The sequence below is a fragment of the Anser cygnoides genome, chromosome 9 (assembly GCF_040182565.1).
Source record: "Anser cygnoides isolate HZ-2024a breed goose chromosome 9, Taihu_goose_T2T_genome, whole genome shotgun sequence".
NCBI lineage: Eukaryota > Metazoa > Chordata > Aves > Anseriformes > Anatidae > Anser > Anser cygnoides.
The window spans coordinates 4,431,966-4,449,945 of NC_089881.1; the positions used below are offsets into that span (position 1 = coordinate 4,431,966).

General features: G+C 41.0%; 1 protein-coding gene across 6 annotated transcripts in view; it reads right to left on the reverse strand.

Annotated features, from left to right (window-relative positions):
• NYAP2 (neuronal tyrosine-phosphorylated phosphoinositide-3-kinase adaptor 2) overlaps positions 1–17,980 on the reverse strand; it is a 137,505-nt gene that overhangs the window by 20,275 nt on the left and 99,250 nt on the right. For all 6 annotated transcript variants that reach the window (XM_067002174.1, XM_013181535.3, XM_067002175.1 and 3 more), the window contains 2 exons: positions 16,361–16,573; positions 7,654–7,757 (listed from right to left, as the gene is read on the reverse strand). In XM_067002174.1, the coding sequence (XP_066858275.1) occupies positions 7,654–7,757; positions 16,361–16,573 (317 nt within the window). The remainder of the gene's footprint in view (positions 1–7,653; positions 7,758–16,360; positions 16,574–17,980) is intronic.

Below are 17,980 nucleotides of genomic sequence, written 5' to 3' on the forward strand. Positions count from 1 at the left end.
AACCTCGGGTAAGGACAGGATTTGTTCTACTCACATTGTCTACCCACACGGATATCTTATTTATGATATTTAGACAACCTTATTTATGGACCTTATTTATGATTCTTCAACGCCACAGATGGTATCGTGGTAGATCCTACTGGCCAGCATTAGGAACGCTTTGGAGCTAGTGACTATCCCAAGCCTTATTAAAAGTGATGGTTAAACAGAAGGAGTAATTAAGTCCCTTTAAGGAAACAGCATCACGGGCTACCACCCAAAGCAATAAATGGTGTATAGAAAGTGTAGACCAAAAACCCATGAGACTTCTGATTACAGAGCAAGAGGCTAAGGGACTGTTCCTGCACTGTGGACATACATTTTGAATGAAGAAAAAGATAAGAAGATCAATTAGCAAAAAGGAACAACCACAATGTTGGCTCCAGGAGCACAGAGACAGAGATCTCAGAGCCACTGCACTGGCTGAAGGGGAACACAGACTTTACACATACGAAGAAGAAAACTATCATCACCATCCCATTAATTGTTCTATATGTTTCTACATATCCTACATTCAAAATACAGAGTATACTTTCAAAAATTTTGAAAACGAGGGGAAAAAAAAGAGAGACAGAGAGCCATACCAGAGCAGTAATTAGCACTGTAGCTAGGTATGCCTTTTGAATAGGAATTTGGGACTGCGCTTCACCTAAGATCTTTAACCAGCAACCCAGGGGGATCTTTACTTTCCCTCCAGCCCAGAGAGCAGGTATGACAGAAGTTGGTGCTTTCATTGCAACCCCCTGCACTATTAGGACCATAAAAGCAGAATCATTAGGGTTTGATGTTGCTTTCAGATTGTGATTCTTCAAGGACTGCATCCAGCAAGGATTTACAGTACTGAGCAATGACGCTCATTTACGCCATTAGCAGACACTAATTCACTTACTAGCACACTTTTTTTTTTTCCTGTTACAATTTCACTAGTCTTCAGACAGGATGAAAGAGTACTCCAGTCTACAGAGTTCTCCATCTACCTGCAATTACTGTATTTCTTTCATACAATGGAAGTTAAAAAAGACTGCTGTGATCAGATATGGAACAGCATGGATCTTCATTTATAGATGTTCGTTTTTCAGCAGCGGAAGTCATTAAATGTGGCAGCCAGGAACCCAGCCCTGCTAAAAGGCCTAACAAGTGCAGGGTGTTTATCGCCTGCGCTGAACTCCTGTACACTATTGCTGGGGAAAACGACAACTTTAAACTGAGAATAATAGAAGAGCACAGATGCATTGTTTGTGCTCAGAGTAATATACAGACCATATGCTTTCAGATGCACATTTGCCAACTAAAGCATGATAATGCCAATTCATTGGGGATGTTTTTTGTCTAGGTGCTTTCAGAAATAATTATAGCCATAATAGTAACAATTTAACCTTCTTGCATTCATTAATTACAGGGTGAACACAGTGCTTACAAGGCATACAAAGACTATAATATGCTTTGTATACACAACGAAGGCCAGAGACATTAAGAACTGGGTTTGCGATACTTAGTTGACCCAGAACAGAATTACTCATGCACTTAGCCATGAGGCAAACACTTGGCTGTGTTGCTGAGGCATGCTCAGTACCTGTCAGGATTCAACTCTGCATTATTTCTCTCAAGTTTTGTGAATTTCTTTCGGTGAGCCTATACTGCACTTAAACTACAGGGCATTGTTCTAAGAATGCATGTGGAGAGCAGCTAAATAGATATCTAAGCTTTTTTTGTGTCATTGTACTTCCCTCCCACCATTCTTTTACTTTACAGTGGAACAATTCAAACTATGTGCTTGGGATTTTTCAGCTAGAGTATAAAATTAAATAGCAGTTGCCCTGAGGATAAGGTCTCACATCAATTTTAATGCGAGAAAATTTTTTTTTCATGATAAAACGTGGGTGTTTTAATTGCATTTTCGTTAGCACCTAAACATTCAGGCTTAAACAAAACGCTATCTATGCTGCTGTGCGGAGGAGTTTGGGATTTAACTGGTGAGAACGGTGCAGGCCCTAAAGCCAGCGCTGCGCTGCAGGGCGCGGGGACTGCACCAGCCAGGGAGCAGCCACGGACAGGGACAGTTTGCAACCACTGCTGCACAAGGCTCAGTCTTTAATGTATCTCCCAGAGACCTGGGGAGGGGTCCTCAGCACACGCCGGGCTTTTCCCCAGGCCCTGCCCGGGGCCTGCCCCGTGCCGCAGGTGGGCTCGGCGAGGGCCGTGGCGCTGCCGGGGCCGCCAGGCGGCGCCGTCGCCTCACGGAGCGCCGCGACCGGACTCATAGGGCCTGACCGGGCCTCGCTGGGATGGGCCGGGCCGGGCCGGGCCGGGCCGGGCCGAGCCGGGCCAAGTCGGGCCGAGCAGGGCCGGGCTGGGCCTTGCTGGGCCGCTGCAGGCGACAGCCGGCGCCTGGTCGCCCGGCGCAAGCTCCGCCCAAGCGGTGACACGACAGAAACCGCAGAGGGTGTGGAAATAGGCCGGTGGCGCTTGGTACTGATGGGAAACCTTCAAAAACGTCCTCCAGCAGCCGACTGGAAGTAGAAATTCTGCTTTCTGCAGGCTTTAATACGTACATAGTAGAAAACTACACGAGACAAATCCTGGTTTCTTGCTTTCAGGACTGTGCAAAGCTCGGTTTTCCATTTCCTAAAAACAGCTTTGGTAGTGAGTTCAAACACCAAAAATAAGTACCTAAAATTCTTGCCCATCAAAGACACCCACTCAAATAAAGTGTTGGCAGAGTCCCTTCCTTCGGTGCTAGGCCACAGGGACATGGTCGGGTGTGGGGGCCCCCTCTTGTAATCCCGTACCCGACTGAGGGCACGGGCTGAAAGCTCTGCCCAGCTGCTGGAGGCCCCTTGCCTGCGCTGGGATGAGGGAAGACAAACACTGCCTCAGTCTGCTGCAGGCTGGGGCAGATACCACAGGTTTTGAACTGCATTTTGGGAGGAAAAAAAAAAAAAAGGCCACACAAAAAAAACGTTCAGTGTTGATTCTCTTTTCTAGTCTTTTCTCTCTGTTCTTGCAATGGAAGTTGAAGCTCCTTCATAGCTGCCTGCCTATCTTTATTCCCTCCTCTAAATTATTCCTTCTAATCTCAGCATGGCTTCTGGATTTTACTTTGATCACCACTGTTAAGTTTAAACCTTCTTTCCTTGCTTAAATTGGAGATAGATATCAGCACCCTGTCCCCCCCACAAGAAGACACCAGGCCTTGCAAGGCATACTTGCCTTCCAGAGATTAGGACAGCATACCTCAAGGAGACAAAAGTAAAGGGACTGGAGTGCTGTCTTCCCACTGAAAAGCAAGTAACTAACTGGCAGCATGAGGAGAGGCTGCATATCTGCAGATAAGGTACATAGTTTTGTGGAAATGTCTGAAAGCAGGCTCTGCTTCACAGAAAAGCTGAAATACTGAATTGTAGCTATCAGGGGCTTTGTTATCAAAGGGTGTATTTTCCCTGAGGTTGTGGATCATATAAACGTGTGGATCTTTCCTTCAGGATACGTCTATAAACATGTGCCATTGTGCTGATATACAGCTTAATACACATGGCTGTCTACATCTTAATGAAATTTCATTTTGCAAAATTCGTTTGCCAATAAATAAATAAATGAAACAGGAGATAGTTCTATTGGCTACTTTTCTTTAAAATAGAATTTAGCAGAATTGTGTGTGTGTGTGTTTCAGAGAAGCCTGGCAGTGACCTAGAGATGGCTTTACGTACATTAAAAATATGGATGCAAGATGCTCAGCTATCCAGCAGGGGGACTTCCACAGTACAGGTTGCTTGAAACATTTTACTCTTTACAAATAAGCATGCTCAGTGCACATATATCCTGTATGTGACATGGATTTTTGATTCCTATGTAATCCTTTGTTACCCTGAGAAGACAGAGAGAATGACAGGAGGCAGGGAACCATTGAATCATTGCAGTGGTATCCATGACTCCAAATCCTTCTTACTTTACGCAAGTGAACAATTCAGTTCACTACAGGTGTGCCCTGCCATGCTTGAGGATTTGCCATTGCAGGGGCAAGAACACCTGAGCATGTCTGCTACAGAAGCTGCAGCAATATGGGAGATCATTTATTTACTGGGGCATCCTGGGACCATACTTGATTTCTACTTTATGAACCTCATGTTCTGGTTAACTTCTGTTTTGTCTGCTTGGGTGGCTACAAAAGATTGGTACTTGTTTGCATTTCAATATAATGGTCAAATTCAGATGGACTTCCACTGTTCCTAGTTTTATCCACACATTACTTGATATCTAAGGTGCAACTTTCTTTACTGTCTAGAACACTTTTCCATTCCCTGTAAGCTCTCTGTTAACACTGGAGAACCTCTATAGGGGAACACCTTCTGTGATATGTAGAACACCTCTCCACTACTTACATTCCTCTCTTTAGGCTATACATTTGTATTAGGGTATTTATTTAGTGTATATAGCTATTTGCCACTTCTGTAACTCAAAAATATTCCATACTTCTGCCATATTATAGTTTCATGTCCACAGTTGAATTTTGACTTTTTTTCTACTTCCTTAATTTCTTCAACTTTTTTCTTACACAATAACTTCAGTTACGTGATTTTTTTTGTTTATCCTTCACTCTAAATTTAGTTAATTCATGACTTAATCCAAGGTTGCTTCCTGCAACCATCTTTCAAAATGCCCTCACCATTTACCAGAAGTACAGAACAGCATGCTCTCTGCCTCTGTGTGTCTGTAACTGCTGGTCACCACTTCTAAGTGTTACTTTTAAGTGTTCTCCATCAGAGACCAGCCACATAATTCATTGTAAGCCCTTTCTTTTTATTTATAAGTGATCACTGTAATGCTTACCATCCATACGCCATAAATATGTTCCATAAATATTATCTGGTTAATCCTCACAACTCCTACACCATTACAGAAGCAAGAAAATAAGGCATACAGGAGTTAAATGCCAATAGTTATAAAATTAGCCAGTATTTGTTTGAAATTCAAATTTAGGTTTCCTTAGTTCAGACCTTCTTTGAGTTACTAAGCATTCTTACCACTTGCATGAGTCATTCTGTATTAAAACTGATGAGCCTTGGAGAGCTCGGTTGTACATCTAAATTTTTCTCAAGTTAAATGCTTGAAAAATATTAGTTGGGGATCCATGAAGATTTGAAAAAAACAATCAAAACAGTATTCTGCCCTTTCCCAGATGTACCCCTCTACCTTGAATCCCTGTGTGAATGTCAGCTGTCCCCATATCATCAACACAGAGGTGGATGACAAGAAGCATCCTCTTAATCTTTTGGAAAGCGTAACTGCTGATTATGATGTAGTTAAGGAAACCAGTATCAATATAATCAATAGCCACAGCACACAAAAACAAATACACTGTATGCCACAATCTGTCAGACTCAGAATGGGCTAACAACCCAGCCATTTCCAAACACATTTCACCCATCATAGATTATTTGCACATTAAGATAGAGTAGGTGTATAAAGAACACAATCGAAGCAATGTTTGTATCAGCCAAGGAGATAATGAGACTTATGTCTTTCAGCTGGAATCAGGGTCAAATCCACACCTTTACAAATTTATGCATTCATAATAAATGACAATTTAATAGATTGATAGTAAGAAATTGACAACTGGAGGGGAAGATGAGCAGAGATAAAGCTTTTACCAGTTTTTGTTTTTTCTCACAAAGCCATGCCCATACATTATTCAATTAACAAGAATACCCTCTACAGTCACTTGAAAATTCCTCTTATCATCTTTGCTCCTTTCTTCTGTATAAAGTGAGGTGGATTTTTCCTCCACAGTTTCAGTGAACCCTGACTGCAGCTTCTAAGAGGCTCATTATCTCTTCTATCACATCAGCTTCTGCTTTCAAGGCTTATTGTTTAGTTCTTAATATAAATTGAGAGACTAAAATGCCTTCAAAACACCCAAGGTGCCTTTGCCACTGAGTATCCAGCAAATCATCATGTCTGACGTGAGACCTGTTTTATCAAAAAAGGTGTACTACATGAACCCCAGGGCACTCAAATCCTTTGGAAGTACTATTACCTTAATTTCTTCCTTCAAGAAAAAAAATAAATAAATAAATACTTGATGCACTATTTAAATAGGCTGTCATTTTGAATCTCCATTATGGATTTGATTTTATGTAAAATATGTTTTAGAAACATGCAAGGCATTGTGTCCAGCAGGACTCTAAAGTAATACAGTAGCTTCAGTTCTGCAGTTAAATAATTTTAACCAGTATGGACTAGGCTACACAACTATAACCTTCCTAACAAGTACGTAATGCTCTGGATTGAGTAAATTGACCTTATTCTTCTGGTCTCTGCTTTGGCCAAGAGCTTCTTGAAGCAGCTCACCAAGCTACAATAAACTTAAATAGGGAATTACATGTGAAATAGTCCTAAGGGAGTTTACCACTCAGATCTCATTGAAGTTCAATAGGATTATGGGAACTAATTCCCTGAAAGCCAATTGAAAATTCACCATCTAAATAAGGGTGCTTGTGTGTGTGTGCATACCTGTATGTATGTGCACATATATACATACGTGTTTATGCCTGTGTATACGTACACCCGCACACACACACAGCCATGTGCAGGCCCATACATGTACACACAAGTGGTACAATATTGGAGCGCTCTGAGCTTGACAGAAGGTATTCACGTTATGTTTAAGTGAAACCCTTCCTCTCAATTACTACTCTCAGCAGTTCGTTCTGTCAAACTAATAATACAGGTCTGCGCAGCGAAATGATACAATATCAAGTATTAGCATATAAAATAAAGGTAAGTATAGGTTTCCCATGTCTTTATTTCTTTTCCATTTTCTCTCTGTTGGAGAAATTTGCCAAACCCAAACACTTCCATTTCTTTCTTAAGGGTCTGTGTGGCATTATTGTTTCTGATGGGGGAAAAAAAGTATCTCAATTTAAGATATGAGGAGAATTTTACCCCTTTAGTTTGTTTTTTGGTTCCTAACAATATACAATAGATATAACTACAGCAGACTATTTCATAGTCCTGTAAGCATTACATGGCCTAAAGCTGAAGAGAGCTGCCTTAACTAAACAAAACAACTTGCTGTAAGAGCAGTTTTCAGGACAGTGATAAATCACAGTGTAATACAATCATGCACTGAGCTCAAAACAAATGTAAGACTGGCACAAATATTATAGTACGACTGGGCAGAAGTCAAAGGTATGTACAAGTCATTGACAAACATTGGTGCAAGTGCTTTAGATGACATTTAAAAGAAATTTACACTTAAACACAGATTAAATTTATCAAAGTGTGATAAATTTTAAAGACAGTAAAAAAGTACAGAAAACGTGAAAAAATAAAAAATCCAGCAAATTCATACAGTACAGTTTTACTACATTTATATTACAGAATGAAGACAGAAAAGGATACAAAGAATTAAGAGCAAAGAAAATTCTACTGGCTGCATCCAGTGGAATTTCATTGCCAATGAGAGATGCGCACACACAAATGCACGCAGACGCACAGAAAATAAAGACAAGAAAACAAAAACTCATCTACTGTAACAAATGACAGACACAGAGGTGAGAAACGTTTGGCATGTTGCAGCACATGGAGTCATTCACGATTGGCTAACGATGGTACCTGGCTCGGCTGAAGGTCACTGGCTTGCCTGAGCGGAGTAACGGATGGAGGAGGCACACCTGATGTGGACGCAGACCGACCTAATCTGCAACTTGCTTTAGGCTCTGGGAAAGAAGAGAAAAGAAAAGAAACCAGTGAATTGGAGGCTGGTTACCGCTGCATTAACTGAAACATGGTGGACCCAGGATTCACTTGAAATGGAGTCTCCAGGCTTGGGTTCCAGTTCGTCTTGGACATTTGGCCCAAAAGTTGGGTTAGAAGAAGGGGGGTTAGGACAGAACCCATCCAACATCCCGGCTTCTCTCCTTGCTCTCTATCATCTCAGAAGCCAAAGTAGAGAGTATAAAGCAGCAAACAGACAGGCAGCATATCAAAAACTTTCTCTTGCTTTCCTCCTAAGGAAGGACTGTACAAAAGCAGTGAAGATACTGTGGTACTTTGGATTTGGAATGACACCAAAAGCTCTAGGAAATGTGTTAAGAGCAGTAACTTGAGAGACAAGAAAGCAGGAAGAAAGGAGAGAAATTGGAACTTCAACAGTGGTAAATTCCAAACTCAGTTCTCCAGCACTGAGGTGATTACAGAAGCCTTGAATAGAAGAGAACGTTCAATTTCAGAGAGGAACTGAACAGAAACGACATAGGTATTGCATTTCCCCTCTGTTGTCCATGTAGGCATTTCTCAGAAGGCTCCCCGCTGATTTCCAGTGCAGCCTACTACTGTTAACGTCCTGGCATGAAGGTGACCGTGCAGCTCAAGAGTTCTGGAGGGTTTTTGTGTCTGAGCTATGCTGACACCAGTGTGCTACCCCACAGTGTTCAACACCCCCTGTCTGGTCTAGAAGAAACTGTTGTTTCCTGAAAAAAGGGTCTGCCTGTTTGTGCTTGAGAAAAATAGCTGTCCCTACAATTCGTGTTTATGGCTGAGGAAGTATCTCCTTGCAACCCGTGACTTCTGGCTTAGATGAATGTGTTTGTTCTCTTCATGTTTTATAAGCCTTCCTCCTAACCCTGTAGGTGTCTTTTTTATATAGCGGGTAAACACTGACAACAAGGACACTCTCATTCAGCAGATACACTTTGTACAATAGTAAACTTCCAATTTTATCTGAAATGATAGTGGTTTAATATGAATAACAATTACAATAGTACCATGCCTCCTTACAACGAGTTGAAAGAATTTCTATTTGGTTCTATATTTCCATGAAGAGAAGAAGGACTTATGCCTTCTGTAGTCCAGTTTTAGGAAGTATGCCTTTGAAGCACATATTCTCATATATCTTTTGCTTCCATCTCTCTGAAATATATTTTCTCATTTCTCATTTGCACTGCTGCTTTGTCTGTGTGTGGTTTACATTAATCTCTCTCTCCTACCTGGATCTCTAATATCATCATTAGCCACTGGTCAGGCCATTGTTTGAAAGGAATAAAATTGTCCATCACTAGCACATCCTTAAGGTCACTTGGCATATCTTGGAAACTTGAGGACAGCTGGCACAGTACGCCACCTACAAGCAGTGTGCTGAAATATGTCCTTCCGATCTCACTGATGCTTTTTCATTGTCACCTTAAATGCTTACTTTCATTGGAATTCAGAATTCAATAGAGTATGGAGAAGAGCTATCCACTTAAGCTGGAGCACGTAGACCAGTGAAAGCATCTGTATGGGTGAATATTCATCAACTAAATATTAATAGGTTGGTTAACTTCCAGCTGGCTGAGCAGCAAAAATATTTATGCTGTTTGACGAATGCATTATTCAATTCACTCATTCCTAGTCAGTCTGTAAACATACCACGAGTCAACACAGCAATAAGCAGGCAGAAAGGAGCGGACTGATCTCCCCCATAACCTTGTGTTTTGTACATAATCTGTTGTTTTGCTTTTTTTGGACTCGGGTAGTTATTTCAAAGGTTTGATTAGATTTTTGTTCAGATTTCACAGTCTGCGTGCCAGATTTCTGACTGGTTCTTTCAGTAGTATAGATGTAATAACAGATCTCGTGTCTGTTCCCTCCTAGAATTTTGCTGGGGTTTCAGAGAGGGCAAGAAGTGGGGTTTGTGGTTGTTTTTCACCTACTGCTAAGTAAAGGCTTTTTTTTTTTTTCTTTTTGCTGTGACAAGCAAAATCAGACATGCAGCATGTCAAAAACTCTGAGGCATTGTCTGCCATTGCTTCTGAGTTGTTTTCTTTACTTTGGAAAAGCAGAGAGAAGTGTCACAATCTCTAATTTGGATATATATATATTACCATTTCCTTGCCAAAGAGAATCCTTTCATCTAGAATCAAAGAAAGAAAATCTATCACGCACAGATGAAGTATTAGTTCCTTTATCTCCCTGTAATATATTTTACAGTATTAAGGAAACTATTGCAATTTCCATGGTGATCCTCACCAAAGGTGGTTTCAAAGACTGTTCTATCCAGCTTTTTTTTTTTTTTTTTTAAAAAAAAGTTCAGGAAGTTAGGTTATGCAGTGAAATGGATATTTTTTTTTTTTAACAGCTATTCCATTGCTCTCAGAGGGAGTATTTTTAGACCAAATAAATACTCTATTCTACTGTAATTAGTGCTCTGAGTAACATCTTCACACTGCACGTTACTGTGGAAAAAATCCATAAATGCTCTGTTGCATAAGTGATGTCCAACTCACTGTTCTGCATTCTTCGGCATGTTATTTTTCGGCTGGACAGCTTATTCACTGTACTGAGGGTAACTAGATTTTGAGTACAATGGTCATTTCAAATACTAATTTGTACTTTAGGCTGTCTAAAAAGTAGTGAGAGGTTTTCTTGAATGATTTTGTCCACTGTCCAGCAACTTTCAGTATCTTGAACTCTTGGTTTCCATGTTCATATGGTCAGTTCAGCTTGTCTGCAAGGTCTGCATATTGATACCGATCCTGGTTCTAGAATGAAAATGGTTTTAATATTTCCTGATGAGAACCTTGAAGGCAGAACAACTTCTGGCAGCAAATCTCAGGGATAGTTTCAAGTGTGAATGATATTGAGATAGCTCACTATTAACATATTGAAATGAGTAGTCATGAGACTTCTTGAGAAGTTCCCTCTGTGACTGTAATACATGGTGTGGAGCAGAGGACATATTTATCAGGCAGCCTAAGCACATAGGGAAGACTCTGTAGACATCTGTCCTCTGAGGAGGACCCATTTGGTCATGCTCCATCATACTGCTAGCTAAAATATGTCTGGTGGGAGGTGGTGGTGTCACTGTCCCTGGGGGTGTTTAAGGAAAGGTTGGACGTGATGCTTAGGGACATGGTTTAGTGGGTGACATTGGTAGTAGGGTGATGGTTGGCCCAGATGATCTTGGAGGTCTTTTCCAACCTTAATGATTCTACGATTCTATACTGATAAAGCTGTCATGGCACCTCAGCTCTGTGCTGCACTTCACTATGTGGATGTATCCTCTGGTTCGAAAGCAAAACTGCTTGAAAGAGTTCCAGAGTCACCACTCTGAACACAAAACCCTCCCTGCATCCACCACTAGGAGCCTTTTGCCATTGCTGCAAGCTGGTCGACTGCTGACGAGGACTAGCAGCCTACTGCCAAGCAAGGGAACTCATAGGCGTATGTCTAAGTGCTTTACTGGGCGGGGGCCAAAGGATGCCGTGCACTTGAGTAGCCGTTAGAAATGCCCCTTGCAATCAATGGAGTTTGAATTCTGGAGCATGAGGTTGGAATTCAGTAGATTATTCAGGGTAGCTACCGAGCTGCTCTGTAGATTTTATTTAGTTATGTTATGCACAAAAACGTTCATAAGATTCAGTTGCTATATTTAACCTATGAAACTTTTGTGGTGTCATTTTGCACAGCTTCAAATGACACATCCCTCTTACCGTGCCGTGTTACGAAAACCGCGCTGCTCACCAAGTGCCTGAACCACCTCCAGCAGCCAGGTGCTGATGCAGCACAATGCTAGGAGGGGCTGGCTGGTCAGCTGTGTATCAGTCCCATCAGGTCACCCGTTCTGTCACCCACAGCAGCCACAAGATTCCCAGCAGTCCCCGTGGTAGGGAGCACCTCCACCTCCATGTGAAGTATGCCCACAGACATAGTCAGCTGCGCTGGGACTGGCATTACTCAACTCTCAGGTTTAAAGCTGAGTCCTGACAATGCCAGAAGGGTTACATGTGGATATAAGTGAGCAGACAGCCCCAGTAGGACAGCATTGTGGGTGAGAATTTTAGGAGAGAATACCCAACACAGAAATACAGGTTTTCCAATCACAAATAAGATTGCCTTAAAATTGTGTACTTAATTATGTATTTAAGCACTTGCATAAATGACCTCTTTTCTGGAAGTATAACAAAGTGCTGTCATCTTAGCTAAAAGATGTAGAAGCTTGGTTGGTTGCATTTAGGGCAGAGGGAGTTGCTGGATTTTTCTCAGTAAAGCAGAATGCTGAGATGAGACAAGATTTTATGGAAATATTTTCTATCAGTTTTATACCAATGTGTTATGGCTTTCTATATTCTCCAGAAATACAACAGCTCTGCACAGTTTTTATTTTTGGATCTTAATGGGAAGAGTTCTTTTATTCATCCAAGGAAGACTTCATTCTGCCTATCCTAATCTTAATTCAAAAAAATACTCTGGCTGTCACTTACATTGGAGAAGCTTCTTATCCTGTCACAGTCTCTTCTTTGCACATGAAAAGAGAAATATTGCTTATTTGCTACAGCTGCCAAGAAGCACGTTTTGAATTAAACAAGGCGATGTGACAGGCTGAGAGTAATCACATGCAAAAAAAAAAAAAAGAAAGCATGCATACTGGAAAAATGAATCACACCTATTATCATCATACTGGCCTGGCCATGTTGGTCTCCTAAAAAGGAGTAAGCTGAAACACAACTGGAAATTATGCAACCTTCAGGTGGAATGAAATATATATTATTCTTCCACATACAGAAAGTATTCAGGACTTCACCTTCAGGAGTCACTTAGTGCTGAAAGCACAGGAGCATGTCAAACTGAACTGTTTTCACAAAGGAAGCATCGAACCCATGCAACTCCGTGTTACTAGAAATCAAGAGGCCAAAAGCTTAGCTGTACTCAAAAACAATTCAGATGACAAAAACCATGTCTGCATTAGATGAGGTATGTTTTAAATTAAAATTTGTTCTGAACTGTCATGCTTCAGATCGATGTCAACAACATAAACAATGAGGTAAGGAATAAACTCTGGCAGCGTTTTTTTCTTTAACACTTCTTTCTGTTTTTCTCTGAAGCTTCTGGCATGGATATCCATCAATCTCAGGACTCTGGACCAAAAGGACAATTTGGGAATTGCTTTGTTTCAAACGGCTGTAATGCCACCGCTGCAGAGAGCAGTGCATACATCTGCAGTCAGACTCTGGCATGGTGTGACCCAGCACACTGGAGATCGCACGCCTGGCTCCTGGCACACTGGGTTGATCCCCATAGTGTAGAGTGCCCAGTACTGCTCATTTGGTTTTAGGTGGCAGGTGCTGCTAAGGGAGAGACTGCCAGCTGAGAACACAGGTGACCAGTGTAGGCAAGCTCCAGCAGCATCGGGTCCTGGCCTGGACCTGGCTGCCCAGTAATGTATACCTCCAGCGTTAAGTTGCCTTTGCTTCAAGAATCCTTGAGGATTTAGTAGCGCAGTGATACCCTGATATTGCTTGAGGAGAAAAAATAGGGTTTGGTGGGAATGCTGTGTCTTTGAGTGAAGCAGCCCTACCTAGCATTAATTGGTACTTTGCCACTATTCCCTTCTTGTGCTAATGAATGTGTCTTGCACCTCAGGCTCCACAAGCATCTCTTCATTCCCAAAGATCTGGAAGTTAACTATTCATTGCTTCTGCAAATCCACCACAATATGAACCAGTAGTTCCAGTGAAAGGCAGATATTTACTCCCTTCCTGATTATTTGCAACGTTTGCGGCTTGAATACTAAATGGATTGTCTGAGAGACAAGACCATGGAGATTCAAAACCAGTACACAAGAGAATTTGATAAAGGCAGTGTAGTGCCTGTCTCTAGCAGCAGGTGGCAATGCAAAATACTGCTTCACGGTTGCAGTTAGAAAAAACGAAGCAACATTCCAGAAAATACTCTTCAAAGCTCCTGGAGTGAAGTTATCACAGCTTTCTGTTTCACAGATCTCATTTGGCTGTTCAGTACAATCGCAATGACTTTCTTAAAGGCCAGTGTGTCTCCAAGCCACTTGCATTGCTTACTGTTAAGAAACAATAGGATGACAAGAAACAGAAAGCGGTCTTGACAAATTATGTGGCAGATGAGAGAACAATCAGTCATTAGTGACAGTGCATCTGACAGGCCGTGCTCATTTGAACAAAATGACCAAAAGATTCAAGATCCCGTTTGGAGCAGGTTAATTCCCCTTCTGATCTTACTAGCAGGTGCAGAGATCCCACAAAAAAATCAGGTACTCACTCCAGTTCCTAGTTAATCTGTCTCAGCAGAGCTCCCTATTGAACAGACACGAAAAGTCCTTTCAGATTGTTTCTGTTTTACTGCAGAGCAATTCAACCCCATTTTCTTTAAATTATTCCAACAGTGCCCTAACAAATGGTTGGACCAGTGCAAACGAGGAGGTAGGCAGCAAACTGCAGTCTTTCAAGGACATGACCACACAAAAACTAGACTTTTTTTTTTTTTTTCCTCATATCTGTGGTGTTGGAAAGAGAATGAGAACTATACTGGGGATTGCCCTGATTTTATTTGGTCCTGTGGTAAATCTAAGTTCCAAATTCGTAGCACAGAATCACTACCTCCTGGATCCCAGAAAGCATTTATACCCATACAGATGTATTAAATCTCTTTTCTTGCATTCAGTTATGGTTTTAATTTAATTGTAAGAAATGAACTGTTACAGTTCACGTACAAGTTCATTGATGAGAACTGTATACAGCATTTTAAATGCAATGCCCAACCGATTAAAGGTAAACCATGTTGCTCAGGCAACAGCTAGAGACACTGGGGAAAAATACTCCTGGCAGATGAGAGGCAATATTCATCAAATAAAATATCACAAAATCTGTGGGGAAGGAAAAATCATAATCAGCTCACAAATTTTCATGATTTTTAAAAAAGGAGTCAAAATTGAGCCAATAAATATTTCTGTAATTTTGCTTTCCGTATGAGTCTTTGGAAGTCTTACTTATGCAGGACAAAGTCACAGTTAACTAAATCAAGGCATGATTCAACGACTATTGCAGTTTGCTGACACCAAACTGAGGCCAAAATGTTTTGTCTCCTTTTGGAGATCAACCAACTGTTTAAAGTAAAACTTATGCAGAAAGTTTGGAGAGAAGTGCCATATTTTGCTAAGAACTTACTCTTTAATTTTCATTTCCCTTCCGTTCTGCTCCATACTGTCATCCAGCAGAACTGAAAATATTCGTACAGACCTTTGGTGTAATTATGAAATGTCCTGATATGATTTGATGCATACCTGCATTAGCACTGATGTCGTGTAATATACCGGGAACAGAATTCTTAGCAAAGCTGTGAGCTAACCTGGAAAATTTCTAGGTACCAGAATGCTTTGTAAGAACAGAAAAGTTAACAAAATGAACTAAAACCTACATTACCCGTGCTGGAGTCATGAAATTTGCAGAAAAGTCCCTTTTGCTGTTACAGGCAGGACTGTTTCATGGGCATGCTGTAGCAAGAAAAGCTGGACTACACAACTGCTGTAAATGATACTTCACATCAGTAAAGGCTGTTCAAGTTATCTACTGAGTTTCTGGTGTAATTTCCAGCAAGGCAGGGAAAATGCAAGTCCCATTATCATACAGGGAAGCAATGCCCTGCATGAGTGCCGAGTAACTCTTCTATCTCAGCACTGTAAAGACTAATCTCTGCCACTGACTGCCCAGCAGACCACTCCTGCAGGAATAGTTTCTTGTTTGAGTAGCTCCCTCATAGCCTTATTTTTATTGAAGACTGGCCATGAGGCTCCAATTCTATATATGCCAGCCGTTTTTAAAGTGTGTATTTTTCACAACCCAACTAATAAGCAATACTCTAAGTGAAATGTCAAATCTCAAAAGTGACAATGCAGTGCTTATCCAATAGCTATGCATATCTGTTTAGATGGACATTCATTTATCAGGTGTGTTTGTCTTATTCAATTTATTAAACAGACTATGTTACTTTTCATGGTTTATGGCAATCCATTATTATATATATATGAAATACGATGGATAAAATGCATAGATATGAATTTGAGACTTCTGAAATCTATAGTCACTTTTATAGAAATTTATGTATAGGCATAAAAAAAAGCGACTGCGTCCACTAACCTAGCATATCAATAAGAGCCTTGTTTCTGCACAGTGTGTTTTTGTTACCATATGTGACATCTGAATTTATGAACTTTTCTCTAAGTTGTTGTTTGCAAAGAGGAGAGGGCTCTCTGCCTTAGTGTTCCTCTTCAATGTCAAATGGATTTTTTTTAACTTCTTTTAAAATAGCTGAATGGCAAGTTTACAGGTTTTCGTTTTCTATCACCATCCCAATCCTGTTCCAGTAGAGAGCACAAGCAGACAGTGCAACGCTTATTACAGCAGCAGCTAATGGGCAGATTCTAGAAGATATCTGGAAGCCTGAAGAATCCAGATGCTTCCCTACATCTTCAGGGATCTTTTAGCTCACAAGGAGATTCATGAGGTCTTCCCCCCTCTGCTATTTGACATACCTGAGCTGTTGCTTCCAGCCAACATGGTTGGACTGACAGAGGATCTCCCCATTCTGCTGGAGACCATGGGTGGGCCCGGCGTTCCATCCCATTCCTGAGCTTTCCCTGGCTCCCTGGAGGAAGCTGTCCCATGGTGGCCTCCCCTCTCTTTGTGTTCCAGCTTTGGTAGTGGTTCAGTGCTGTGACTTCTGATCTTCAGCTCATCTAGCGGTTCTACAAAATACACAGATGCATATTTCATAATAGAGTGCCTGCTAATTACCTATATCATATAACAATCTTATGCTCAATATTCCGTATATACCGATCATAAATCTTCTAAGCGCAATTTATATCGATATTTTACTGTCTAGGCCCCAAACTTATAGCTTATGTTGGTTTCAACACACTTTTTAATTAAAACAATACACAATGCAGGAGATGGGTAAATGTGACTTTTCTGCTAAAACTTTTATACACCAGGAAAATATTTCTGAAAATGTTATCCTATCAAATTATGCTTTTATTAACAGTTTAGGGAAATACTTCAATTCTTTTGAGCTGTCATTTATCTGAGAATAAGTTCTTCTCTAGGCACTTTCTAAGGAAGCTGTCTCCTAAGGCAATATTGTGCAAGCAACATATCTCCACTCCTCCATGAGCACTAACAGAAAGCACACAATCCACAAATCTGTCCAGCATTAATATTTTGGGTGTACCCAACACCATAACCTAGGGAATAAAATTTCACTTCACTGAAAAATACTTGGAGTCGTACAATGACTTTCTGCTTGCAACAACATGAGTCAATATAAGGGAAGGAACTCAAAAAACAATTGAATGATTTTTTTTTTTTTTTCAAGCAGTGATATCAGCTTTCTACATGGCTGGTGATTTTCTGTTTCTTTCTTGAGACCCTCATTTCTTTTCTTGCAGGTTGAGCAATGCAATGGAGAAACAATTCAACCTTTTCCATCCGTAGCTGTGAAAAATTCACATGAAAAACTATACACAGAAGAAATATTAGATTACTAAGTCATAACAGCTAATCACTGCGGTACTCAGTTATTCAAAGCCTGCTTAACTGTTTAATTCCTTTTAATAGAAAACATTTGTATGAGTCTGGATTTTTATGCATCATATTTAAGCTCAAAAACATCCTTATGTGATGCTCTCAGTTCTAGCCATCCAGGTTTAGAAATCAACCCCCTGATGTACCTTAATTTCAGCGTGTACCAACAGTCTTGGAATTTACACTTAATACAGATGGACAATCTTTCCTTGAGACTTGCCTGGAAATCTTTTTGTGGCTACAAAAGACATTCCAAGATGGAGGAAAGCCAAGGGGAGGGAAAATGCCAGGAGCCATTCACAAGCAGGAGGTGACAGCAGCCCCCAGGGGATCCACGTATCTCAGGCAGCGCTCTGGGTGCGCAGGACTGCCAGAGATGCAGTGCCAAAATTTGCCTGAGTAACCCCTTCCTCTCCTGATCCCCCCAGGGCCTGGAACTGAGACTATCCAGCGGGAACTGCCACTCAGGTGGTACAGTCCCATGGAAATGAACTCTTGATTTGTGGCTCAGCCCTTCTCCCACCACTTACCCTTGCGACAGTAAAAGTGGTAGAGGCAATAGTTGACAT